This window comes from Jaculus jaculus, chromosome 13, assembly GCF_020740685.1.
Source record: "Jaculus jaculus isolate mJacJac1 chromosome 13, mJacJac1.mat.Y.cur, whole genome shotgun sequence".
Classification (NCBI taxonomy): domain Eukaryota; kingdom Metazoa; phylum Chordata; class Mammalia; order Rodentia; family Dipodidae; genus Jaculus; species Jaculus jaculus.
Window position 1 is genome coordinate 17,700,767 of NC_059114.1, and position 27,011 is coordinate 17,727,777.

Below are 27,011 nucleotides of genomic sequence, written 5' to 3' on the forward strand. Positions count from 1 at the left end.
ACAGAGAGAAAGACAGATAGAGGGAGAGAAAGAATGGGCACGCCAGGGCTTCCGGCCACTGCAAGCGAACTCCAGACGCATACGCCCCCTTGTGCATCTGGCTAACATGGGACCTGGGGAATCGAGCCTCGAACCGGGGTCCTTAGGCTTCACAGGCAAGCGCTTAACTGCTAAGCCATCTCTCCAGCCCAGGTTATAGATTTTTAAAAATATTTTTTTACTTATTTGCAAGCCAAGAGAGAATGGGCATGCCAGGGCCTCCAGCAGCTGTACACGACACTCCAGACACACGTGCCCCTTGTGCATCTGGCTCCATGTGGGTATGAGGGAATCAAATCTAGGTCCTTTGACTTTGCAGGCTTTTAGCTGCTAAGCCATACCTCCAGCCCCTAGATTTCTGCTTGTTTGTTTGTTTGTTTTTTCTTTTTTTCGAGGTATGGTCTCACTCTAGCCCAGGCTGACCTGGGATTCACTCTGTAGTCTCAGGGTGTCCTCGAACTCACAGCACTTCTCCTACCTCTGCCTCCCGAGTGCTGGGATTAACAGTGTGTACCACCATGCCCAGCCCCTAGATTTTTTAAAATAAAAATTTCCAAGTTGTTTTCTATATTGGTCATGTATGTCTTTAATATGTAGTCTTGAACTAGTTGTCATGGAAATGTGGGAGGCTGGTTTTAGGCAGGCGTAGGAAGGAAGGTAGTAAAGCTATCTCATCCTGTCTGTGGGAGAAGCAGTGGGTCCGCGGGCTGAAGGAGAGGGCCATCCCCCACCCCACCCCCGCTGTCATACGGGCCCTTTCTCCTGAGGGTCTCTCTCGAGTCGCGCTGAATGTAAACAAACACAAGGAACCCTCAATGAAGACCCTAAAATCTAATGACACGTTCATTTCATAGCTATTGCTTGTGCTAGAAGAGCCTGTGGAGGGCATCTTCCCTTGTACATTTGTCATCCACCTATTGAAGTTAAAACCTGAACTTTGTAATATTTTATTTGCAAATATTTGACACTACCATTGCTTGCTTTCTTTTTCTTTTCTTTTCTTTTTTTTTCCTGGTCTTTCATTGTAGGGTCTCCAGCTCAGGCTAACCTGGAATTCACTATGTAATCTCAGGCTGGTTTTGAACTCATGAACTCCTACCTCAGCCTCCCAAGTGCTGGGATTAAAGGCATGTGCCAACCATGCCTGGCTTTTTTTTTTTTGGGGGGGGGTTGTCCGAGGTGGGGTCTCACTCTAGCTCAGGCTAACCTGGAATTAGTCTCAGTGTGGCCTCAAACTCATGGAGATCCTCCTACCTCTCTGCCTCCCAAGTGCTGGGATTAAAGGCGTGTGCCACCATGCCCAGAGTTGGCTTTTTAAAATATATATATATATTATTTATTTATTTGACACACAGAGAGAAAGAGGCAGGGGTGGGGGAGAGAGAGAGAGAGAGAAAGAGAATGGGTGCACCAGGGCCTTCAGCTGCTGCAAATGAACTCCAGATGCATGTGCCACATTGTGCATCTGGCTTATGTCGGTCCTGGGGACTTGAACTTTGGTCCTTTGGCTTTGCAGGCAAGCACCTTGACCACTAAGCCAGCTCTCCAGCTTAATGGAAGATGACTGGCATCAAACTCTTGGACTCAAGCCACCCCCTAGCTTTAGCCTCCTATGGAGCTGGGATTACAGATGCATACTACCACATCCTGCCTGCGTCATTGTTTCTCAGGTTTGGCTTCTGTAGTTATATATCATACCCTTTTCCCCACAGGTGTACCATAAGTACAGAAGCCTGGAGTGACAAACATGAGGCTGCTGCTAACATGAATCTGAGCTACACAGTGTGTTTTGTGCCCTTCACCCAAAGGTACTGTGCATAGATCTGTGACAACCTTCTCCTACAAAAAGAGGAACCAGTTATATTTTCTGGGTTTTCTTTGGGGGAACTTTTGTTATCTTTGTCAGAAAACAAAAGGGAAAGTAAGTGAATAAATTAAATTGGAATGAAATATCATTTTATAAAAATATTTCGTGCTGGGAGTGGGGCCACACGCCTTTAATTCCAGCACTCGGGAGACAGAGGTAGAAGGATCATTTGAGCCACCCTGAGCTAGAGCAAGACTTTACCTCAAAAAAAAAATATATATATATATACATATGTTTATACATATTTTATAAATATATATATTTATAGGTGTGGTGGTTTAAATGTAAGATGTCTGCATAGCCTCATTTTAAAAAATATTTTATTTATTTATTTGAGAGAGAGAGAGAAAATGGGTGTCCCAGGGTCTGTAGCCACTGCAAATGAACTCCAGATGCAGTCATCATCTTGTGTGTGGCTTATGTGGGTACTGGGGAATTGAACATGGGTCCTTAGGCTTTGAAGACTAGTGCCTTAACTGTCAAACCATCTCTGCAGCGTCTCCCTCATGGGTTTTGAATGCCTGGTCTCCAGCTGGTGGAGCCTTTGGAAAATGGGGCCCTATGGAGGTGTGACCTTGGGGGCAGACCTTGAGGCTTATTAAGTGCACCCAGCCGGGTGTCCAGGGCTAGCTCACTTAGATAACTTCGTTCCTGCTGCTGTGACAATTTGTGACACTCTGGCTTTTAGCTGCTAAGCCATATCTCCAGCCCCTAGATTTCACGGTGTGCTATACTTTCCTCACCTAAGCTATAAGCCAAAACCCTTTCTTCCCACTTCTGGTAGGGCATTTTGCCCTAGTAAGGCGACAAGGCAACTGCTACGATAGCATTTGCTTATTCTCAGGCAGAGCTTATGTGGAGAGCCACTTGGCCAAAAGAAGTGGCTTCTCCCACTCGGTGTGGTGGCACATGCCTATAATCCCAGCACACAGGAGGCCGACATAGGATTGCTGTGGGTTTGAGGCTAACCGTGGCTATAGAGTGAGTTCATGTCAGTGTGGGTTAGGGTGAAACCCTGACACACACACCAAACAGAAAAGAAATGGCTTACTTAAAGCTTATTGATGCCAATTATCAACTTATTTCCATAACTAAATGTACACACACAGATGTGTATATATATATAGATAGAGAGAGAGAGTGAGAGATAGAAAGGGAGAGAGAATATTAATTGAAACATGAATGGTTTCTTTCTTTCCTTCTTTCTTTCTTTCTTTCTTTCTTTCTTTCTTTCTTTCTTTCTTTCCTTCTTTCTTTCTTTCTATTTTGTTTTGTATTGTTTTGTTTTCCGAGGTAGGGTCTTACCCTAGCTCAGGTTGACCTGGAATTCACTATGTAGTCTCAGGGCAGCCTCCTGAGTGCTGGGATGAAAGGCGTGTGCCACCATGCCCGGTGGTTTCTTTCTTTCTTTCTTTCTTTCTTTCTTTCTTTCTTTCTTTCTTTCTTTCTTTCTTTCTTTCTTTCTTTCTTTTTGTCAATTTTCAAGGTAGGGTCTCACTCTAGCCCACGCTGATCTAGAAGTCACTATGTAATCTCAGGGCGGTCTGTGGCCTCAAACTCATGGCTGTCCACCTACCTCTGCCTCCCGAGTGCTAGAATTAAAGGCATTGAGCCACCACACCCTGCATGAATGGTTTCATAGCCAGTTTTCTGCCTCCATAATGAAATGGCTGCGCTAGTATGCAGAGAGAGGGTTTGTTTTAGCTCCTAGCTGCGGAGGTCTCAGCCCACAGTCAGTTGGCTCTGTGGCTGTGTCCCTGTGGGGAGGCAGCTCGGTGGAGCAGAGCTGCTCACTTCCTCCCCAGGGAGCAGCACAGAAAATGAGGGAAGGGAGGAGACACCCAGTGACCTAAAGGCCTCCCACCAGGTCCCAACTCCTAAAGGTTCTACTGCCTCCCAATAACCCTCCCTCAAGGACAGAGCTTTTGCCACATGGACATCTGGCGGGGGTGAGGGTGTGGGAGGAGATTCAAGATCCAAACCACAGGAGTTTCAGATCCTGTTTTATCGCCTTACAATGGCTTTTAACATTTTTTTATTTTTATTTTTATTTTTTTGAGGTGGGGGCTCTGCTCCAGTTCAGTCTGACCTGGGATTCATTCTGTAGTCCCAAGCTGGCCTTGAACTCACATACTGTGCCACCATGTCTGATTATTATAATGAATTTATTTTTATTTTTTATTCATTTTATTTTATTCTATTTATTTATTTACTTTTGAAGCAGGGTCTCATTTTAGCCCAGGCTGATCTATAGCCTCAGGCTGGGCTCAAACTCAGAAATTTTCCTGCCTCAGCCTCCCAAATGCTGGGATTAAAGTCATATACCACCACACCCAGTTTTTAAAAAGTTTTTTTTTTTTTTAATGCAGATAAGCAAAAAGTAGAAAACTAAAAATTTCCCTGAAATGCCATTTCCCTCTTCAGATAAAACACCAGCTGACAAGAATACAAACCTGTAGGTCAAAAGAAACCTGAGCTTTTCCCTCTTGGTGGCCACGGCCCTTCATGCTCTGCGTGCCCACACCTCACATGGAAAACAAAACAGGCTGCTGGGCACAGACTCCCAAGGGGGCATTAGCAGCTCAGAGACACTTCCAGAAATAATATTGTTTTTTTCTGTTACTTTGTCAATTTTGTGGATGAATTTTAAATTCTTACTTCTTTGAATACTTATTTTTTTAATTTATTCTTATTATTATTTTTGTTTTGCGAGGTAGGGTCTCACTCTAGCCCAGGCTGACCTGGAATTCACTGTGTAGTCTCAGGGTGACCTCAAACTCATGGCGATCCTCCTGCCTCTGCTTCTTAAGTGTTGAGTGAGTGAGTATGGGCACTCCAGGGTTTCCTGCCATAGCAAATGAATTCCAAATGCATGTATCACAGTGCATCTGGCTATCTGTGGGTACTGGGGAATCACAGGCAAGTGCCTCAACCACTAAACCACCTCTCCAGCCCATCAGCTACTTTCTTTTTTTTTTTTTTTTTTTTTTTTGGTTTTTCGAGGTAGGGTCTTACTCTAGCCCAGGCTGACCTGGAATTAACTATGTAGTCTCAGGGTGGCCTCGAACTCACAGTGATCCTCCTACCTCTGCCTCCCGAGTGCTGGGATTAAAGGTATGCACCACCACGCCCGGCTAGCTACTTTCTTTAATAAGTAGAATCATTGGTTGATCCAGCTGAGCCTAGAGTTTTCTTTGGGAGAAAAAAAAAAAAGTGTTTTTAATTAATTAATCTTGTTTATTTGAGAGAGAGAGAAAGAGGCAGACAGAGAGTGAGTATGGGCATGTCAGGGCTTCCTACCCCTACAAATAAACTACAGATGCATGTGCCACTTAGTGCATCTGGCTTTACATGGGTACTGGGGAATCAAACCCAGGCTTTACCAGTAAGTGAGAACCTACCTCAAAAACAAACAAACAAACAAAAAATTCCTTCTTTGCTGGGCGTGGTGGCACATGCCTTTAATCCCAGCACTCAGGAGGCAGAGGTAGGAGGATCATTGTGAGTTCAAGGCTCCCCTGAGACTACAGAGTGAATTCCAGGTCAGCCTGGGCTAGAGTGAAACCCTACCCTGAAAAAAAAAATCCCTTCTTTAGCCAGCATAATAGTGCATGCCTTTAATCACAGCACTCAGGAGGCTGAGGCAGAAATATCTCTGTGAATTCTAAGTTAACCTAGTCTATAGTGAGATCCTGCTTCAGAAAATAAAAATAAATTTTAAAAATCCCTGTTTATCCTGGCACCTGTAGGCTCTGTACTAATATCTCTTCTCTTGTCCCTCATGTTAGTAATTTGTATCTTCTGACTTTTGTTTTATGATGAATCCAATAAGAGCTGTATGAATTTGATTTTTTTCTCAGTGAACTAGCTTTTCTTTCACTGATTTTATTTCTTTTATTTTTTGGTACTTTTAAAGCATACACCTTCTTATTTTTAAAATTTTTAGTTACTTGAAAGAGCAAAAGAGAGATAGGCAGGTAGCGTGTGAGAGAATGAGTGTACCAGTGGCCTTAGCCACTGGAAACAAACTCCAGCTGCGTGCACACCCTTGTGCATCTGGCTTACATGGGTCCCAGGAAACCAAACCTGTGTCCTTTGACTTTCCAGGCAAACACCTTAATCTCTAAGCCACCTCTCCAGCCCATCTTTTATTTAAATGATTTCTGCCGTAATCTTTATTCTTCTCTGCTAACATTAGCTTTAATTTGTTTGTTTTCTGTAGTTTTATTTATTTCTTTATTTTTTTTAAGTGCAAGCTGATGTCACTTCTTTGAGCCCTTTCTGTCTTTTCTAAACCAATTTAGTGTTATAGATTTCCCTTTAAGGTCTGCTTCCATAGCACAATACTGATTTAATTTTTTCATAATATAGATTGTCCTCTCTTCCGTCCTTTATTCCTGGTCTTTCCTTCCATCTTATTTGTTCATCCTTTCTTTTCTTACTGTTTTGTTTTTGAGACACAGACTCATTTTGTAGTCCACCAAAACAAAAGCCAGATGTGGTGGCCCACTCCTTTAATCTCATGCTGCAGTGAAGTCACATGATATGACACAGACAAGTCCTGTCAGAAACATCTCATATTCATTATGCTTTTGATTTTGAATTAATTTTTTGATCATTAGGCATTCAGAATCATTTTACTATTGTCAATTTTGTGATGCTCACATTTAGTTACTATGGGGTCACAATCCACAGTTTTAAGAACTTTCAATCCAAACTTTAGAATTTAAAAAATATGTTTTTATTTATTTATTTATTTATTTATTTATTTGAGAGACACAAGAGGAAGAGAGAGAGGGAGAGAAAGAGAGAATGGGTGCGCCAGGGCATCAAGTGATTGCAAACGAACTCCAGACACATCTGACACCTTGTGCACCTGGCTTACATGGGTTCTGGGGAACCAAACCTGGGTCCTTTGGCTTGGAAAGAAAGCACTTTAACCACTAAGCCATCTCTCCAGCCCACACTTTAGAACTTTAAAGACTAAAGAGTGCGTATAACCACTGGGCATGGCTGTACATGTCTGTAATCTCAACAGTCAAGTTGAAGGCCAGTCTGGGTCACAGAGTGTGACTCTGTATCAAAAACAAAATAAGAAGCCAGGTGAATTCCTGGTGAGCCTGGGCTAGAGCAAGACCCTAACTTGAAAACCAAAACCAAAACAAAACAAGAGGCTGGGGTGATGGCTCAGTGGGTAAAAAACACTTGCCATACAAGCCTGAGGCCCTGAGTTTACACCCCCAGCTTTCACATTGATGCTAAGCAACCATGGTGCCAGCCTGGAGCCCTAGCAATGGGAGGCAGATGTACTGTGCATGGCCTTTCTCAGCTGTGGCACTGTTTCCTCTGCTGCTTTCAGATGGAGTCTCCCCAGGTTAGCGCGCTTTCCTCGTGTGAGTACACTCGTCATCCCTCACTGAGGATCCCCATATCCTCTCTGCTGCTCTCTACCCTGTGAACTGGGGGCACTGTAGTCACTCCACGCCCTTCATCTCTGTCCTCACACCAGGGCGTCCACCATCCTCTAGGTGCACCTTGACCCGGGAATCCTCCCAGGGCGGGAAGTTGGTGTGACTGGCTTACATTCTTGGCTTCACAAATCAGGGACCTGTGTCCTTCTATGCCTGGTAGCCGTTGTCTTCATATGCCATTCATTACACGTATGTTTTATCCAGTGTTTCGGGTGAAAGAAATAATAAATAAATAAACAAGCAAATAAATAAAACTCCTAGCTGGGTGTGGTGGCACACATCTTTAATCCCAGTACTCGGGAGGCAGATGTAGAAGGATTGCTGTGAGTTCGAGGCCAACCTGGAACTACAGAGTGAGTTCCAGGTCAGCCTAGGCTGGAGTGAGACCCTACCTCGAAAAAAATTCCTATTATTCTACCTTGGCTAGCAACTGATATCCCTTTATCAGTTTTTCTTTTCTTTTAGTATATTTTTATCTATTTATTTATTTATTTGAGAGAGAGAAAGAGTCAGAGAGAGAAAGAGAGAAAGCGCACATGCAAGAGAGAGAGTAGGCACGCCAGGGCCTCTAGCCACTGCAAACTCCAGATGCATGTGCCCCCTTTTTTGCATCTGGCTTACGTGGGTCCTGGAGAATCAAACTGAGGATCCTTTGGCTTTGCAGGCAAACGCCTTAAACACTAAGCCATCTTTCCAGCCCCTCAATTTTATTTATTTATTTATTTATGAGTGACAGACAGAGAGAGAAAGAGGCAGAGAGAGAGAGAGAGAATGGGCGTGCCAGGGCCTCCAGCCACTGCAAATGATCTCCAGACTCGTGCGCCCCCTTGTGCATCTGGCTAACGTGGGTCCTGGGGAATCAAGCCTTGCACTGGGGTCCTTAGGCTTCACAGGCAAGCCCTTAACTACTAAGCCATCTCTCCAGCCCTTGTAAAAAAAAAACTTAATAAAGGAATCACTAATTATATGTAGTCAGTCTTTGGATTATTGATTTTGGCTTATGGCTTCTGCCTCTGCTATGTTGCTTAGTTACTTGTAATTTATCCTACAATCTTCCTGTGGTCTTATTTTTACATTTGAGTATGTTGTTTTTATTTTTGTTTTTTCAAGGTAGGGTTTCACTCTAGTCCAGGCTGACCTGCAATTCACTGAGTAGTAGTATTCCAGCCAGGTGTGGTGGCACACACTAACTTTAGTCCCAGCACTCGGGAGGCAAAGGCAGGAGAATCGCTGTGAATTCAGAGCCACCCTGAGACTACTCAGTGAATTCCAGGTCAGCCGGGACTAGAGTGAAACCCTACCTCAAATAAATAAAACAAAAACAAAAAAATACATCTTATTCTGTAGCATGGCATAAAATAATCTGTTTGCCCCAAAAATGGTTATTTGTAGTACATGGATTTATTCTCATTGAAACCAAAATATTCCAAAGTTTAAAATGCATTTTAGTGATTGAAAATTCAGTTCATAGATCTTTCTGTTTTTCTTAAAAGCAGCCTTATACTTTGCTTTTTTATGCAAAGTCTCCAAAACAGGCTTGCCTTTGATTAAACCAGGGCCTCTCTCTCCTGTTCTCAGCCATAACAGGGGTGGCAGAAACCTTCCCCCAGCCTTTCTTTTGTTCTTCTAACTTACCTGGCCCACAGGTACTGGATTTCAGTTACTTCTCAGTCCTGTGCTGACAGCTTTGTGCTTGGTTGGTTGGGGTCCTTGGATTGGCGGGACAGTTGCCCAGGATGACAGGTGCCGAGCTGGCAGGGGCATCTTTTTTCCTACTTAAAGCCTTCAGTGGTACCCTGTTACCCGTGGGATCAAGTCCAGATTTCTTAATTTGGCTTAAAAGGCCTTTTATGGTTTTCCTTGGCTTAACACCAACTTCGTGTTTTCTGGTTCCCATCTATCAATATTAAATGAACTACTTTTTTGTTGTTGTTGTTTGTTTTTTGTTTTCCCTAAAAAAGGCATGCCTTTTTATTTCAAGGTCAAAATATAAGCTGGTCCCATCTGCTACATCCTTTTTTTGTTTGTTTGTTTGTTTTTGTTTTTGTTTTTTGTTTTTTTCAAGGTAGGGTCTCACTCTGGCTCAGGCTGACCTGGAATTCACTATGTAGTCTCAGGGTGGCCTCGAACTCTCGGCGATCCTCCTACCTCTGCCTCCCGAGTGCTGGGATTAAAGGCGTGCGCCACCACACCCGGCTTATCCTTTTTAAAAAAAAAAAAATTAGGCTGGAGGGATGGCTTAGCAGTTAAGGAGTTTCCCAGGACCCACATTAGCCAGATGCACAAGGGGGTCACACGTGTCTGGAGTTCATTTGCAGTGGCTGGAGCCCTGGAGTGCCCATTCTCTGTCTCTCTCTCTCTCTCTCTCTCTTCTCCTTCTCTTTCTGCCAAATTAAAAAAAAAAAAATCCTTTTTCCTTATAATAGCAATTAGTAATAACCATTTTGTAATGTGTGTTGTAATTCAGTGGGTTTCCCCATTGGACTCTAACCCTTTCAAGATAGGATGGTGCTCTAGTCTGTATCCAGCACCCAGCTCAACAAACAAATTGTGTTTGAAAAATTCCCGAATGAATGATTCCTAAATTCCCGTGTGCCAACTGAAAACAAAAATAATCTTTATGGTTTTTCAAGGTAGGGTCTTGCTTTAGGCTAGGCTGACCTAGAATTCACTGTGTAGCCTCAGGGTGGCCTTGAACTCACAGCAATCTTCCTACCTCGGCCTCCCAAGTACTGGTATAAAAAGTGTTCACCATCACACCTGAATCCATTTTATTTCTTTTATTATTATTATTATTATCATTATTATTATATTGGTTTTTCAAGTCTAGGTCTCTCTCTAGCCCAGGCTTTCCTGGAATTTCTCAGGGTAGCCTCAAACTCACAGTGATCCTCCTACCTCTGCCTCCTGAGTGCTGGAATTAAAAGGCGTGCACCACCACGCTCAGTTTCCACTTTATTTATTTATTTTTTAAAATTATTTATTTATTTATTTGAGAGCAACAGACACAGAGAGAAAGACAGATAGAGGGAGAGAGAGAGAATGGGCGCGCCAGGGCTTCCAGCCTCTGCAAACGAACTCCAGACGCATGCGCCCCCTTGTGCATCTGGCTAACGTGGGACCTGGGGAACCGAGCCTCGAACCGGGGTCCTTAGGCTTCACAGGCAAGCGCTTAACCGCTAAGCCATCTCTCCAGCCCTCTACTTTATTTTTTGAGACAGCCTCTCTCACTGAACCTGGCTCATTGATTCAGACTAGCTGACCAGTGAGCCCTTGAGGTCCTCCTGTCACTGTCCCCCAGTGTGGGATTATAGGAACATAGTCCTACACACAGCTTTTACATGGGTGCTGGGGTTCTGTTGTCGGGGCCTCATGTTTGCACAGTATATACACTTTACCCACTGAGCCATCTCCCCAACCAAAGATGTTCTTTCATATGTTTGCTTATGTCATCACCAAAAAATGAGTTAGAAATCATTTAATGACAGACCTTATTTTCCTACAGGTACTGAAGATTGATAAAAACCAAAGTGGTTGTCAATGAGAGAGACAGCGGACAGGGAGACCAGCTGGCGAAGGACTTGCGGTCACTGGTCACCATGCGTAAAGGGGTGCCAAAGGACCCAGAGGTCGCCGAGCTCTTCCACAGAGACGACCCCGAGGAGCTCTTCATTGATCTGCATGAGATCGGACATGGCAGCTTCGGAGCAGTGTACTTTGTGAGTGATTAAACAGTCACCTCAGGAGGTCACAGTAGGAAAATGGGTGTTCTGAGCATGCGCCACACACAGCCATCACTTGGTTTTCATGTTTGTTCGCATGCTAGATGTCACCCGCCATCAAGGATATAGGTATTGCTGGAAAGTCAGTTCTAGAACTGGCAGTGGGAAAGGGATGAGTGTGACTTTGAGTCCTGTGCCTTCCCTCTGGACATCAATCAGCCCGGGGCCTGTAGACGCCTGCCCCTCACCTGCAGGCCTCCGAATACTGCATCCCTCCCAGTCTAACCTGTTCAGTTCAGCCTGGAGGTCGCTGCTTAACTTCTTACTCCGCTGATAAGAATTTTTTTTTTTTTTTGGTGGTGGGGGGGTGCGGGGTTCAGGGTAGGGTCTTGCTCTAACCTGGGCTGACCTAGAATTCATTATTTAGTCTCAGGGTGGCCTCAAACTCAGGGCAATCCTCCTACCTCTGCCTCTGCTAGGAACTAGGATTAAAGGCATGCACCACAACACCTGGCAGAATTCTTTTTTTTTTTTTTTTTTTGAGACTGGGTCTCACTCTATGTCAGGGTGACCTGGAACTCACTCTATACCCTAGGCTGGCCTTGAACTCACAGCAATCTTCCTAACTCAGCCTGTGTTGTGATTATAGGTATGAGCCAGCATGGTGGCTTTAAGTGTTACCAGTATAAGACGGTATTTACCATTCAACCCATAAGTCAGGACTTTTATCTGTGATCTCTTTTTTCCCTCCCCTGAGATAGGGTCTTGCTTTAGCCCAGGCTGACCTGAAATTTACTCTGTAGTCCCAGGCTGGCCTGAGACCCATAGAGATCCTCCTACTTCTGCCTCCTGAATGCTGGGATTAAAGGCATGCGCCACCACACCTGGATTCTCTGTAATCTCTTAACACCCAGTATTTCTGCTTAGTTGCATTTATCACAGTTGTAATGAGATAATTATGCATTAGGTTTTTGTATTAATTCATGTCCGTTCTGTGTGTTATCCTAAATATGCACCAAGGACATGAGTAATCAGTGTTCTTGATGACCGTGTTCCTAGTTTGGGTAGATTATTTGGATGGATGGATGGATGGATGATTTGAATGGATGGATGGTTTGGGTAGAACATTTGGATGGATACATGGTAGATGGATAGACAGATGAATAGACAACTATCAGAAAGATGTACAAACATTTTTATTGACAGCCACATTATATCATGTTGCTAGGATAAAGGGGACAAGGCTAGCCTCAATTTCAGATCCTCCAGAACATGACTATCTCTTGATGAGAAAAATTAAAAGTAACTGAAATGCTAGCATAGCTCATTCACCTGAAATTCACCATGTAATGCATAGTTCTTTAATGTGGATAGCCTTAGCAGTTTGTTTCCTCAATGTAGCCAGGATTTCCTTAAGGTTATTGATCTATTAAAGAAAATTATAAAATAGGTATTATATTGTGTTAGTCAGGGTTCTCTAGAGGAACAGAACTGCTAGAATGAATCGTATTAAAAAGGAAATTTATTAGATTAGTTTATAGTAGTCCAATAGCAGTTGCAGGCCTAAGAATCAAGGAACCCGGTAAAGCAAATTATAAAATGGGTGTGATATCAACTATTTCTTCTCCAAACATGTTATCAAAAGCCATTTAAAAAAAAAATCAAACAGTATTTGAGGGCTGTGGACGTAGCTCAGACAGTAAGATGCTTCCATGAAAACATGAGGTCCTGAGTTAGGTACTCCAAACCCATGTTAAAAAAGAAAGGAAGGAAAGGAAGGGGCTGGAGAGATGGTTTAGCAGTTAAGGTGCTTGCCTGCAAAGCCTAAGGACCCATGTTCAACTCCCCAGATCCCACATAAGCCAGACGCACAAGGTGACACATGCGTAAAGTCACACATGCGATTTGTATCTTGTTAACTTGTCATTCATTCACACGTCATGCACCTCCCTTGCTGTTCAGATTCTTCCCCTCCTTACACCGGTGTCGCTCTACCCAAGAACACTGTCCCTTCCCCTCACAGACACCCGAAGAAACAGCCCACTCTCGTCTCTCTGCCGCCTGGTGTCCTCGCCTCGGTGAGCCAAAAAAAAAAAAAAAAAAAAAAACCCTGCAAATATGATCATTTCCCTCATTTGCCGCAAAGGCTGTCAAGGCTCCCCCATGTTCTTAGTCTAAGATTGAAATCCCTGCTGTAGCCACCCTACAAGGCCCTTCCTGAGCCCTGCTCCCCCTCACTGCATCACAGGGGCTCTGAGGGCTTCCTCTCCTTGTCCGCCACGGGTCCTGCACCCCTGGCTTCCTCGCTGGCCTTCCAGCTCTCAGGCTCCTTCCTCGGGAGGGCATCCCTCGCCTGCCACGTGGGCTCTCCTCGCAGCGCTTGTTCCTACTTCTTTGCTCACTTCCCAGTTGCAGTTCCACATTTCTTTTTCTTTTATATCTTATCGATTTATTTAGTTATTTGAGAGAGAGAGAGAGAGAGAGAGAGAGAGAGAGAATGGGTGTGCTAGAGCTTCTAGCCACTGCAAAGGAAAGTCTAGAACTATGCGCCACCTTGTGCATCTGGCTTTATGTAGGTACTGGGGAATTGAACCTGGGTCCTTTGACTTTTCAGGCAAGTGCCTTCACTGTGGAGCCATCTCTCCAGCTCCACATTTCTTTCTTTTTTTAAAAAAAAATTAAATTAAATTGATTTATTTATGAGAGACAGAAGGAGGCAGATATAAAGAGAGATTGAGCTTGCTAGGGTCTCTAGCCACTGCAAACAAATTCCAGATGCATGTGCCACCTTGTGCAACTGACTTTATGTGCGTCCTGGGGAACTGAAGCTGTGTCCTCTGGCTTTTTAGGCAAGTGTCGTAACCATCTCTGAGCCATCTCTCCAGCCCTACCTTTTTTTTGGGGGGGGGGTTTCAAGGTAGGGTTTCACTGTAGTCCAGGCTGACCTGGAATTAACTATGTAGTCTCAGGGTGGCCTCAAACTCACGGTGATCCTCCTACCTCTGCCTCCCAAGTGCCAGGATTAAAGGCGTGCACCACCATGCCTGGCTAGCCCTACATTTTTTAAAGTTTTATTTTATTCATTTATTTAAGAGAGAATGGGCACACTAGAGCCTCTAGTCACTGCAAATGAACTTCAGATGCATGTGCCACCTTGTGCATCTGGCTTACATAGGTCCTGAGGAATCAAACCCAGGTCCTTAGGCTTTGTAGGCAAATGCCTTAACCACTGAGCCATCTGTCCAGCCCCTAATTCTACATTTCTTTATATCACTTTGTTTTGTTTCAGGGGTGCTGGGGGTGATTGAACATTAAACGACACCCCCAGCCCTGGTTTTGTTTTTCTTGTCCGTCTATCCTACAGCAGATGATGAAGTAATGGATCCTGGACATTTATGCCCACAGTTTTATCCCCTAGCATTTAGCTCAGTATCTAGGAAAGTGTGAATACCCAATAAATATTTGTTGGTTGGATAAATGGATAGGTGGAGGGAGGGAGGGATGGTCAGATAATTATGAGGATGATGGATGGCTGGATGGATGATGAGTGGATAGATGAATACGTAATAAATGGATGACAAGTGGGTTGGTGGATGGATGGGCGGATGGGTAATGGAGAACTCAGATAACTTGGTGCATCTACTTAGCACTTTTCCTACAGTATATACACTCCAGCCATGAAGACCACGGTCCAGAAACCATTGTTTTGGGGCCCAAGTGCTGGTATTCTAGAGGACTCTGTAGTTTTCAGATCTTCACAGAATGGTGACAGAAATCAGATTAAAGTGGATTGTAAACTTACATAGCTCTTGTAGAACCAACCAGCTCAGAAAATATGTCATACCCAGAGAATATAGAAGCATTAGCTTAATGAAATATCTCTGTGGGTTTGAGTTGACTTAAATAACTCAGAAATTACCATCACTAATAAACAAGATAGTCAGAAGTTCTTTGTTAAGGAGGGAAGGGCAGAGCATGTTCTTTGTATATGCACTGAAACTCACTGTAAAGTCCGTAGGCTTCGAGCTGTTCCTTTGTAGGACTCTTCCGCAAGCCACCTAAACAGACATGTTAGTCAGGAAACAGGTATCGTTATCTTTGGGTGTTACTTCATTCAAGTAATGAGGCAAAGTGAAACCCTGTGTATAATTTTTTCTTTTGGTTTTTCAAGGTAGGGTTTCACTTTAGTCTAGGCTGACCTGTAATTCACTATGTAGTCTCAGGGTGGCCTCGAACTCACAGTGATCCTCCTACCTCTGCCTCCCAAGTGCTGGGACCAAAAGTGTGTGCTACCATGCCTGGCTTATTTTCTATGTTTCTCTATAAACTAGGGAAAGTTAAGCTGGAGAATGGCTAAGAACAGCTAATGAATACACACTGAGTTCTCAGTAAGTATGTTTGTGATCACAGGGGGTGCTAATGGCTACTGAGACCGCTGAGTCCGCTGACACCATTACTAGTTTCTTTCTCTGTTCTAAAAAAGTGTTGTTTCATTTCCAAGTAACTTGTGACTTCTAACCACTACAAACCTGCACTAAAACCTTGACACGTCCATAGCAAAATCAATGTGGAAATGTTTTCTCATTTCAAGTCTCCACATTGATAGACAGGCTGTGTGAGCAAGTATGTTCAACAAGTTCTAATTCGTGACAACTCTGTGAATGTAAGATGAGTTCCAAATAGCACTGATTATAAATAACCTTAATGAGCAATTAGGTAATGGTACTGCCTCATTCCATTTTGGCTTTTCTTTGCCCCCTTTCATGCCAGGGAGAGGGGTGTGGAATTCAGGCCTCACACATGCTAGACAAGTGCTCTCCCACTGAGCTTTTCTTCTGCTTCCTTTGTTTAAAAGTTAAAAATTCTAAGCTTGGACGGGAGAGATGGTTTAGCACTTAAGGCCTAAGAAGCCTAAGGACCCAGGTTAGAGTCCCCAGTACCCATGTTGGCCAGATACATAAGGTAGCACATGCATCTGGAATTTATTTGCAGTGGCTAGAGGCCCTGGCATGCCCATTCACTCTCTCTCTGTCTCTCCCTCTTTCTCTCTATCTGTCCCCTAAAAAAGAAATAAATATTTAAAAAAGTAAACTGGGCATGGAGGCATATGCCTTTAATCCCAGCACTCAAGAAGCAGAGGTAGGAGGATTAACATGAGTTCAAGGCCACCTGAGACTACATAGTGAATTCCAGATCAGACTGGGCTAGAGTGAGACCCTACCTCAAAAAAATAAAAAGAAGTTAAACTTTTTTTATATAAAGTTTCCATTCTGTTCTTCCTTTCTTCTTTCCTTCCCCCCTTTCTTTCTTTCCTTTATTTGTTTTTTTTTATTTTTTTATTTTTTTTTTATTTTTTTGAGGAAGAGTCTCACTCAAGCCCAGGCGGACCTATATTTTACTCTGTACCCCAAGTTGGCCTTGAATTCATAGCAGTCCTTCTACCACAGCTTCCCAAGTACTGGGATTAAAGGCATGTGCCACCACACCTGGCCTAAAATTTTAATTCTAAATAAGTCAATGTTACCTATTTTTTCCTTTTGTTTTATGCCTTTTTAAATTTTTTCTTTTATATGAGAGAGAGAGAGAATGAATTGGCACGTCAGAGCCTCCAGCCAATGCAGTTGAACTCCAGACACACCTGGCTTACATGGGATCTGGAGAGTTGAACAGTGGTCCTTAGGCTTCCGCAGGCCTGAACCTTAGCCTTAACCACTAAGCCATCTCTCCAGCCCAATATGTCCTTTTTGCGTATGAGTGTATAATATGAGGAGAGTGTATGTGTCTGCACTTTGTGTGTGTGTGTGTGTGCATGCGCACAGATGCATGCAGAAACCAGAGGAGGTTGTGAGATGTCCTTTATTTCTGTTCCACTTTATTTTCATGAGACATCATGACTCACTGAACTTGGAGCGCCACATTTTTCTGTTAGACTGGTTGACAAGGAAGTCCCAGTAATCCTGCCATCTCAACCCTGACCAGCTCTGGGGTGACAGGTGTGCATGACCATCACTGACTTTTTTTTTTTGGTTCTTTCGAGATAGGGTTTCACCCTAACCTAGGCTGACCTGGATCTCACTGTGTACCTCAGGCTGGCCTCAAACTCACAGTGATCCTTCTACCTCAGTCTCCCTAGTGCTGGGATTAAAGGTGTGTGCCACCACACCTGGAGCTGCATGCAGTATAGCTTTTTCCAGCTTTCTGTCAGCTGGTCTATGTGGAGGAGGTTTTCAGCTCAGCTCCAGCAGGATTTCTCAGTGATCTTGCAGCCCAAGTAAGTGGAGTCTTCAGCAATAAGGTCTTACCATCTATTCCTAGTGGGAAACTAAGATCCTCAGTGATGGCCTGTAATGTTTTCAGGGCATCAAGGACCTCCCTGGCCAACAACTCACTGGAAGGTATCCCATCCCTGGCACTGAAAATTTTCTAGTAATAGTCTATGGCTTCAGGGTGTGCCATTGTCTAAAAAATCAGGTTTCCATATGACTTATTAATACCTTCTTAGTTTTTTTGTTGTTTTGTTTTGTTTTGTTTGAAGTAGAGTATCACTCTAGCTCAGGCTGACCTGGAATTCACTCTGTAGTCTCAGGGTGGCCTTGAACTCAAGGCAGTCTGATTAATCCTCACCCCACCCTTCCTTTACTCAAAACATCCTCTTCTTAAATGTACTCTCACTGGGTGTGGTGGCACACGCCTTTAATCCCAGCACTTGAGAGGCAGAGGTAGGAGGATCACTGCAAGTTTGAGGCCACCCTGAGACTACAGAGTGAATTCTAGATCAGCCTGAGCTACAGTGAGACCCTACCTCAAGAACAACAAACAAACAAACAAACAAACAAAAAAGAATAAACATAAATCTGGGGCTAGAGAGATAGCTTAGCAGTTAAGGCATTTGCCTGTGAGGCCCAAGGACCCAGGTTTGATTCCCCAGGACCCACGCCAGCCAGATGCTCCTCTCTATTCTTATGTAATCATTGTTTTTTTTTTCAGATTTTTAAATTATTTACTTATTTGACAGAGAAAGAGGAGGAGAGAGAGAGGGAGACAATGGGCCTGCCAGGGCCTCCAGTCACTGCAAACGAACTCCAGACGCGTGCACCCCCTTGTGCATCTGGCTAACATGGGTCCTCAGGAATCTAACCTGGGTTCTTTGGTTTTACAAGCAAATGACTTGACCGCTAAGCCGTTCCTCCAGCCCTGATGTCAGCATTTTTTAAAAGTATTTTTATTTATTTATTTGCAAGCAGAGAGAGATAGAAGAGAGATAGATACACAGAATGGGCGCACCAGGGCCTCTAGCTGCTGCAAATGAACTCCAGATACATGCACCACTTTGTACAAATGGCTTTACATAGGTACTAGGGAATTGAACCTGGGTCATTAGGCTTTGCAGGCAAGCACTTTAACTGCTGAGCCATCTCTTCAGGCTCAATGCTATCATTTTTCCTTTTATTATGCAGATTTTATGTAGGTAGCATCAGCTACTGTGAGGTCACGAATACCAAGGCCAGTTTGTGTCTGGAAGACAATATTATAAGCGCTCCTCCCCCTTCTTTTGAATGAGCCACATTAAAAAAATTTTTTTTTTTTTCATTTTCAAGGTAGGGTCTCACTTTAGCCCAGGCTAACCTGGAATTCACTCTGTAGTCTCAAGGGGGCCTCGAACTCACAGTGATCCTCCTAACTCTGCCTCCTGAGTGCTGGGATTAAAGGCATGCGCCACCACACCCGGCTAAATGTTTTTATAGTCTTTATAGATGAAACCCATACATGCATATATGTATACGTGCATGACACAACTGATTTGTTCTTATTATACAATATAAGTAGATCTAAAATAGAAGTTCCTGTAAGGATTAATCTTATCTTCTGCTGTTCTGTAGCCACTAGATAAATAACTATTTAATTATATTTATTTATTTATTTATTTAAGAGAGAGCGGCAGAGAGAATGAGTGGGCACGCCAGGGCTTCTAGCCACTGAAAGCAAACTCCAGACACATGTGTTAAATTGCATATCTGGCTTTATGTGGATACTGGGGAAATCGAACCTGGGTCCTTTGGCTTTGCAAGCAAGCACCTTTAACCTCTAAGCCATCTCCGCAGCCCCTACATAACTATTTAAATTTCATTGAAATTAGTTAAAATTAAATAAAATCAAAAGTTCATAGGCCAGGGAGATGGGTCAGTAACAGCGCTTGTCTACAGGCGTGTGGTCCTCAGTTCAGTCCTGTAGCACATACATAAAAATCCAGGCATGGCATACCCGAGTCCCCAGTCCTGTGTGGAGAGGGACAGAAAGATGACCTAGGTGCACCCTTCTGCCAGTCTTAACAGACAGACAGCAGGCTCCAGGTCCCATGAGAGACGCTGCCTCAAGGAAATAAAAAGGAAGAGCAATAGAACACTCGACCACTCTGGCCTCCACACATGTGCATGTGGACCATGCACAGCCGCATGCATGTGTGCATACCCCCCTCCCCCCGCTCATACATAAAAAGAACAAAGCTAGCCGGGCACGGTGGCACACACCTCTAATCTCAGCACTCGGGAGGCATAGGTAGGAGCATCGCCATAAGTTCAAGGCCACCCTGAGACTAATCACTGAAAGTTATGTCCTATTCATTTTTTATAACTTTTTCTACAATGGAAAACTCACATTCTTATTATTTTACACAAATAAGATCGTACAATACAGTTTTTTAGTCGTTTTTATTCTTCCCATGTTAGTACATTATGTATAGGTTACTTTGTTCTTGTTTGCTCATGCTCACTGCTTTATTGTTTTTACTTGTTTTAGAGTCTGTGTTTGGGGGGTTTCCCCCTTTTTAAGTTTTTTTTTAGTTGGCATACAAAATAATGGATTTCACCATGACATTATATGTGTGTGTGTGTACAGTTTTTTATTTCATTAATTTATTTATTTGCAAGCAGAGAGAGACAGACAGAGAGAATTGGGTGTGTCAGGGTCTCCAGCTATTATTACAGGTGAACTCCAGATGCTTACACCACTTTGTGCATCTGGCTTTACATGGGTACCGGGGAATTGAACCTGGGTTGGTAGGCTTTGCAGACAGATGCCTTAACCACTGACCTATCTTTCCAGTATATATTTGTATTTGTTTTATATTTTGGTCCCTTGTACTCCTGTTACCCCTCACTCCCTCCCACTAGTCTGCTTCCTCTCTCCCCCCAAAAAATCCTCCTCCTACTTTCATGTCATATTATATGTATATTGTCCAGGAATGAGAGGATTATTATTTTTAATAAATATTTTTAATATCTTATTTTTTTAAATTTATTTATTTGACAGAGAAGAGGGAAGGAAAGACAGACAGAGAGAGAGAGGGAGAGAATGGGCGCGCCAGGGCCTCCAGCCACTGCAAATGAACTCCAGACGTGTACACCCCCTTGTGCATCTGGCTAACGTGGGTCCCGGGAAATGGAACCTGGGTCTTTTGGCTTTGCAGGCAAATGCCCTCAACAGCTAAGCCATCCCTCCAGCCCAGAAAATATGATTTTTGTTCTGCTCCTGCCATGATCCTCTCTCGTTATTTTCTGGCCTTCCCTTAGACCTCTCCCACCCCACAAAGTCTCCCTTCATATTATATGTATGTAAATATATATTATGTATTTAATCCTAGGTTCCATAAATGAGAAAAACCATGTGATATTTGCCTTTTGGGGGCCAGTTTATGTTGCTTTACCTGATGGTTTCCAGTTCCATCCATTTTCCTACAAGTACTACGATTCCATGCTTCTTTATGGCTGAAGAAAACCCCACTGTGTGTGTGTGTGTGTATGTGTGTGTGTGTATAACTTTTTCTTTTTTTAAATTTTAAAAATTATTTATTTATTTATTCATTTGAGAGAGAGGAGGAGGAAGAGAGAGAGCTAAAGAGGCAGAGAGAAAGACTGGACATGCCAGGGCCTCTAGCCATCGCATACAAACTCCGTATGCATGCGCCACCTTGTGCATCTGGCTTATGTATGTACTGGAGAACTGAACCTGGGTCCTTAGGCTTCATAGGCAAGTGCCTTAACCACTAAGCCATCTCTCCAGCCCTATACCACCTTTTCTTAATGCATTTATCTGCTGATGGGTGTGCGGATTCTGTATACTAGCTACTATGACTGGTGCTGCAGCCATGTGAATGGGCCAGGAGCCCCAGATGACCTTTTGAGGTTGTTTCACTATATGACTACATCCTGCTTATTAACTGGTACTCCATTGTTGCTTATTCCTGTATCAGTATTGTGGAACCAGCCTGTCTTTTGTTTGGTCATATGTACTTTGGGGTTTGTTAAACCCCAACTCTTTTTGTATTGTAGCTTTTACGTGTATACTGCAAGAATCCAGGGAGACGCTGTTCCTTGAAGATGAGGTGGAAATGGCTGCCCAGTCTATCAGTGTCAATCAGAGAGGGCATCTGTCAGCCATGCTGAGTGTGAGGGTGGTATCCCAGAAGTTTCTAGCCCAACGTTTGAGTTAAACTAAATAAACACCTCTAATTCTCCTTTGTTTTTCTTCTTCCCTCTTAATACAGGCCACAAACGCTCATACCAACGAGGTGGTGGCAGTTAAGAAAATGTCCTATGGTGGGAAGCAGACACATGAGGTAAGATGAGACAGTTGTGTGCCCAGTCTGACACAGCAAGTTAGAGTGGTGTTAACAAAATCACAAGTTCTGGTGTTCCATGTATCACAGCAAAGGGAGGATAGTTAACAATATAATCGTGTAATTATTTTTTGTTGTTGCTGTTTTTTGAGGTAGGGTTTCACTCTAGTCCAGGTTGTCCTGGAATTCACTATGTAGTCTCAGGATGGCCTTGAACTCCCAGCAATCCTTTTACCTCTGCCTCCTGAGTGCTGGGATTAAAGGCGTGTGCCACCGCGCCGGGCTTCATCATGTACATTTAAAATAACCAGAAGAGAGGATTCTAAATGTTTGTATCACAAGGAAAAAAAAAAAAAAGAAACGTTTGAGGTGGTAAATATGCTGAGTACACTGTCTGGATAATTAATTATACAATATGCCCAGTATAAAAGTGTCACTGTGGACTACATAAATGCATATACAACTTGCGTGTGTCCTTCAAACATACACAGTATCAAAACGTCACCTTGGACCATGTAAATGCACATAAGTATGTCCATCAAACACACATGACATGAAAGCATCACCTTGGACCACATAAATGCACGCAACTTGTATGTGTCCATCAAAAGCAAAGCTTATAAAAAAGAAAGTCAGAAGATTTCTTAAACTTTTATCACTTTCTGTTTTCTTGGGGCTTTTAATGAAAGTTCCTAGCAGTCTAGCTCAGGGAACCATTTTTCAAGTCAAGCGTGGGTATGTTAAGTAGCATGTGAGCTACTTGAACTAAAGAAGTAACACGAGGTAGATGGTTTCTTCACTTATGAAATATTTGCTTTGCCTGGCATGGTGGCACACACCTTTAATCCCAGCACTCGGCTACATTTGAGTATATCTTTAAAAATCATCTTATCCCAGCCAGGTGCGGTGGTACAACCTTTAGTCCCAGCACTCGGGAGGCGGAGGAGGAGGATCACTGCCACCCTGAGACTACATAGCATATTCCAAATCAGCCTGGACCACAGTGAGACTCTACCTCGGAAAAAAAAAAAAAAGGCCATTTGCCTTACGTTCATTTAGCATAGTGAAAAGAATACTATAACTGTATATCTGGGAACTGCTGTTTTCAGATTAAAAACTGAAACCTCCCTCTTCTGACGTCCACAGAAATGGCAAGATATTCTCAAGGAAGTTAAATTCTTACGACAGTTGAAGCATCCTAACACCATCGAGTACAAAGGTTGTTATTTGAAAGAGCACACTGCTTGGGTAAGTCAGAGAATCCCTCGTCTCTTATTTCGTTGTTTTTTTTTTTAAATTGCTATTTATTAGTTTGTTTGTTTGCATATGTATGTGGTGGTGGGGGGGTATAGCAGGGTGTACCGTTGCAAAGAAATGCCTGTCAGGCTTTCCATGGGCGGCTGGGTAATTGAATGTGAGCTAGCAGGCTTTGCAGCTGCAAGCACTTTAACCACCAATTCATCTCACCAGCCCCCTCATTGTCTTTTTTTTTTTTCTTCTGTTTTTTCGAGGTAGGGTCTCACTCTAGCCCAGGCTGATCTGGAATTCACTATGGAGTCTCAGGGTGGCCTCGAACTCCCGGCAATTCTTCTACCTCTGCCTCCAAAGTGCGGGGATTAAAAGCATGTGCCACTACGCCCAGCTCTCATTGTCTTTTTTTAAAATACATATATAATTTTTTAAACTTTTATTTATTTATGAGAGAGAGAGAGAATGAGAATGAGAGCGGGCATGTCAGGGCCTCCAGCTGCTGCAAACAAACTCCAGACATATGTGCCACCTATGCATCTGGCTTATGTGGGTCCTGGGGAAATTGAACCCGGGTCCTTTGGCTTTGCAAGCAAGTGCCTTAACTGCTATGCCATCTCTAGCCCCTATATGTAATTGTTAAATATATTTTATTTATCTGAGAAAGAGAAAGAGGCAGAGAGAAGGAGAGAGAGAGAGAGAGAGAGAGAGAGAGAGAATGGGCACAACAGGGCTTCCAACCACTGCTGCAAACGAATTCCAGATGCATGGACCCCCTTGTGCATCTGGCTTACATGGGTCCTGGAGAATCGAACCAAGATCCATTGGTTCTGCAGGCAAATGCCTTAACTGCTAAGCCATCTCTCCAGCCCTGTTTTTTTGTTTTGTTTTTTGTTTTTTTTTTGAGGTAGAGTTTCACTCTAATCCAGGCTGATCTGGAATTCACTATGTAGTCTCAAGGAGGCCTTGGACTCACAGTGATCCTCCTACCTCTGCCTCCCAAGTACTGGGATTAAAGGCATGCGCCACCATGCCTGGCTAAGTATTTTTACTACTTACTTGAGCTATAAAATTCTGTCCCACTTGCCTTTTTTTTCTTTTGGTTTTCCAAGGTAGGGTCTCTAGCCCAGGCTGACCTGGTATTTACTATGTAGTCTCAGGCTGGCCTTAAACTCAGGAATCCTCCTACCTCAGCCTTTCAAGTGCTGGAATCAAAGGTGTGTGCCACCATGCCTGGTTCCACTTGACTTTTGTTATCAGCATTTAGCACTTGCTGGTGCTCCTGAGTGTGTCATATGGTATGATTTCCTAGTATTAAATATGTCTAGCCTATTGGACATTCCACTGTGTGCACATTGAGCAATGAGATGGTGAAAAGTTGACATCATCTTATAAAAGCCTCATTAGTCTCATCGCGAATTTATTTATTTACTTTAATTTTTTTATTTATTTGCATGCATGCACAAGAGAGAGAGAGAGAGAGAGAGAGAGAGAGAGAGAGAGAGAGAGAATGGAACTCCAGAGTACTGGAGTGTTACATGAGTATCGAAGAATGGAGCCCAGGCCACCAGGCCTTGCAATCAAGCATCTGTCACTGCTGAGTAACCTCCCCAGGCTCTCGTTGTAGAATTTCTGTCTTTGTCACTTTCACCCCCACTTACACTTCACTAGAAATCCGCAACTGTACTTGACACTGTCATCACTATGAGGGTTACCAAACAGGGCCTGTGGTGTAATTAGAGTAAGATACTTGTTAAAAATAATATTTTATTTTTATTTATTTGAGGGGGGAGAGACAGAATGGGTGCACCAGGGCTTCCAGCCACTGCAAACGAACTCCAGATGCATGCGCCACCTTGTGCATCTGGTTTTACATGGGTCCTGGGAACTTGAACCTGAACCCTTTGGCTTTGCAGGGAATGCCTTAGCCCTAGATACTTTTTTTTTTTTTTTTTTTAGAGGTAAGGCCAGGATATGAACCTGGGTCAATGAAACCCAAGAATCCAAAGCTTTTTTAAAAAAAATATTTTATATTTATTTATTTATTTATTTATTTATTTATTTGACAGAGAAAGAAGGATCGAGAGAGAAAGAGAGAGAGAGAGAGAATGAATGGGAGTGCCAGGGCCTCCAGCCACTGCAAACAAACTCCAGATGCTTGCGCCCTGTTGTGCATCTGGCTAACATGGGTCCTGGGGAATCGAACCTGGATCCTTTGGCTTTGCAAGCAAAGGCCCTAACCATTAAACCATCTCTTCAGCCCCTGAGATACATTTTTGTTCCCTTTCATGTTAGTGCATTTTATGTGATTGTATTTCTGTTTCATGTTGGCACATGACACACCGTTTAGAACACAAAAGTGTGAAGTTAACTGTCATTAGATGAACACCTACCACATGCCAAGTCCTTTCATGTCCAGGATCTCTAATGGGAAATGAATGGAAGTTTTTTATATTATATTTAAATATTGTATGTATGTATTTGAGAAAGAGAGAGAGAATGGGCATGCCAGGGCCTCCAGCCACTGCAAATGAACTCCAGATACATGTGCCACATTGTGTAGCTTGCTTATGTAGGTCCTAGGGAATCAAACGTGGGTCCTTTTGTTTTGCAGGCAAGCACCCAAACCGCTAAGCCATCTTTCTAACCCTGAATGGAAGTTTTGTTCCCAAACAGCATTCTTAAATATTTCTATTCAAGTATTCTTTTATATTTTATTTTTATTTATTTATTAGAAAGAGAGAGAGAGAGAGAATGGGCATGCCAGGGCCTCTAGCCACTGCAAAGAAACTCCAGACACAGGAGCCACCACCATGCACATCTGGCTTATGTGGGTACTGGGGAGTCAAACCTGGTCCTTAGGCTCTGCAGGCAAGTGCTTTAACTGCTAAACCATCTCTCCAGCTTCCTCAAGTAATTCTGAAAGTATCAGAAATTATTGCTTCCTTCCTGAACAGAAATTAATCAGAGAGATCTCTTCTTATGTGGAAGTCCCTTGTTCTCTGGCGATTTCGACTGACTGGCCAGAGCTTAGAAAGGGGTTTCGGTCAGGCAGAGTAAAGTTTCCACAAGCGAAGTGCTGCTCATGGTGCTCCTGAGCCTCCAGCAAACCCTCCCGGCTCTGACTTGAGTCCTGTTTGCTCCAGTTACCTGCTTTCTGTCAGTGACTGCTTTGATTGACTCATTAGAAGGTGTGTTAGGAACTGAGCAGCAAGAGACACCACAGCAGCAGGTGCAAGAATAATCTGACCCCAAGGACAAAGTGAAGGCCACCAGGAAGCAGGTGTCCTCATTTAAAGGCAGAGCAGTAGTGTCAGGAGGAAACAGCCAGGTCAGGGGCCTTTCTGTCAGCGAAGAGAGAAAAGAACTATTATGACAAAAATTCTGAGGATTTTTAAAAAATTATTTGCAAGCAGAGGGAGAACAAGAGAAGGAGAATGGGCACACAAGGCCCTCCAGCCACTACAGACTCTAGATGCATGTGCCTCTGGTACTTCTGGCTTTATGTGGGCACTGGGGAACTGAACCTACTCATTAGGCTTTGTAGGCAACCACTGCTGAGCCATCTCTCCAGCCCAATTCTGAGGGTTTTTTTTTTTTTTAATTTATTTGAGAGCAACAGACAGAGAGAGAAAGAGGCAGTAGATAGAGAATGGGCACGCCAGGGCCTCCAGCCATTGCAAAGGAACTCCAGATGCATGCACCCCTTGTGCATCTGGCTAACATGGGTCCTGGGGAATCGAGCTTCGAACTGGGGTTCTTAGGCTTGACAGGCAAGCACTTAACCGCCAAGCCATCTCTCCAGCCCCGATTCTGAGGTTTGTAGCAAGCGTTTAAAAGCTTAAACACGAAACACATTCATTTTATTCGATTGTAAAGTCCTATGCACGTTTTAAAGTTCAGTGACTGGATGCACTCCTTTAATCCCAGCACTTGAGCAGCCAAGATAGGAGGATCACCGTGAGGTCAAGGCCAGCTTGAGACTACATACTGAATTCCAGGTCAGCCTGGGCTACAGTAACAATGTACCTCGAAAAACAAAAACTAAA

General features: G+C 43.4%; 1 protein-coding gene across 1 annotated transcript in view; it reads left to right on the forward strand.

The window, feature by feature from the left end:
• Taok3 (TAO kinase 3) overlaps positions 1-27,011 on the forward strand; it is a 245,934-nt gene that overhangs the window by 116,429 nt on the left and 102,494 nt on the right. The window contains exons 2-5 of the mRNA XM_045132485.1: positions 1,752-1,847; positions 10,883-11,096; positions 21,643-21,714; positions 22,861-22,962. Coding sequence (XP_044988420.1) covers positions 10,977-11,096; positions 21,643-21,714; positions 22,861-22,962 — 294 coding nt within the window. The 5' untranslated portion in view covers positions 1,752-1,847; positions 10,883-10,976. The remainder of the gene's footprint in view (positions 1-1,751; positions 1,848-10,882; positions 11,097-21,642; positions 21,715-22,860; positions 22,963-27,011) is intronic.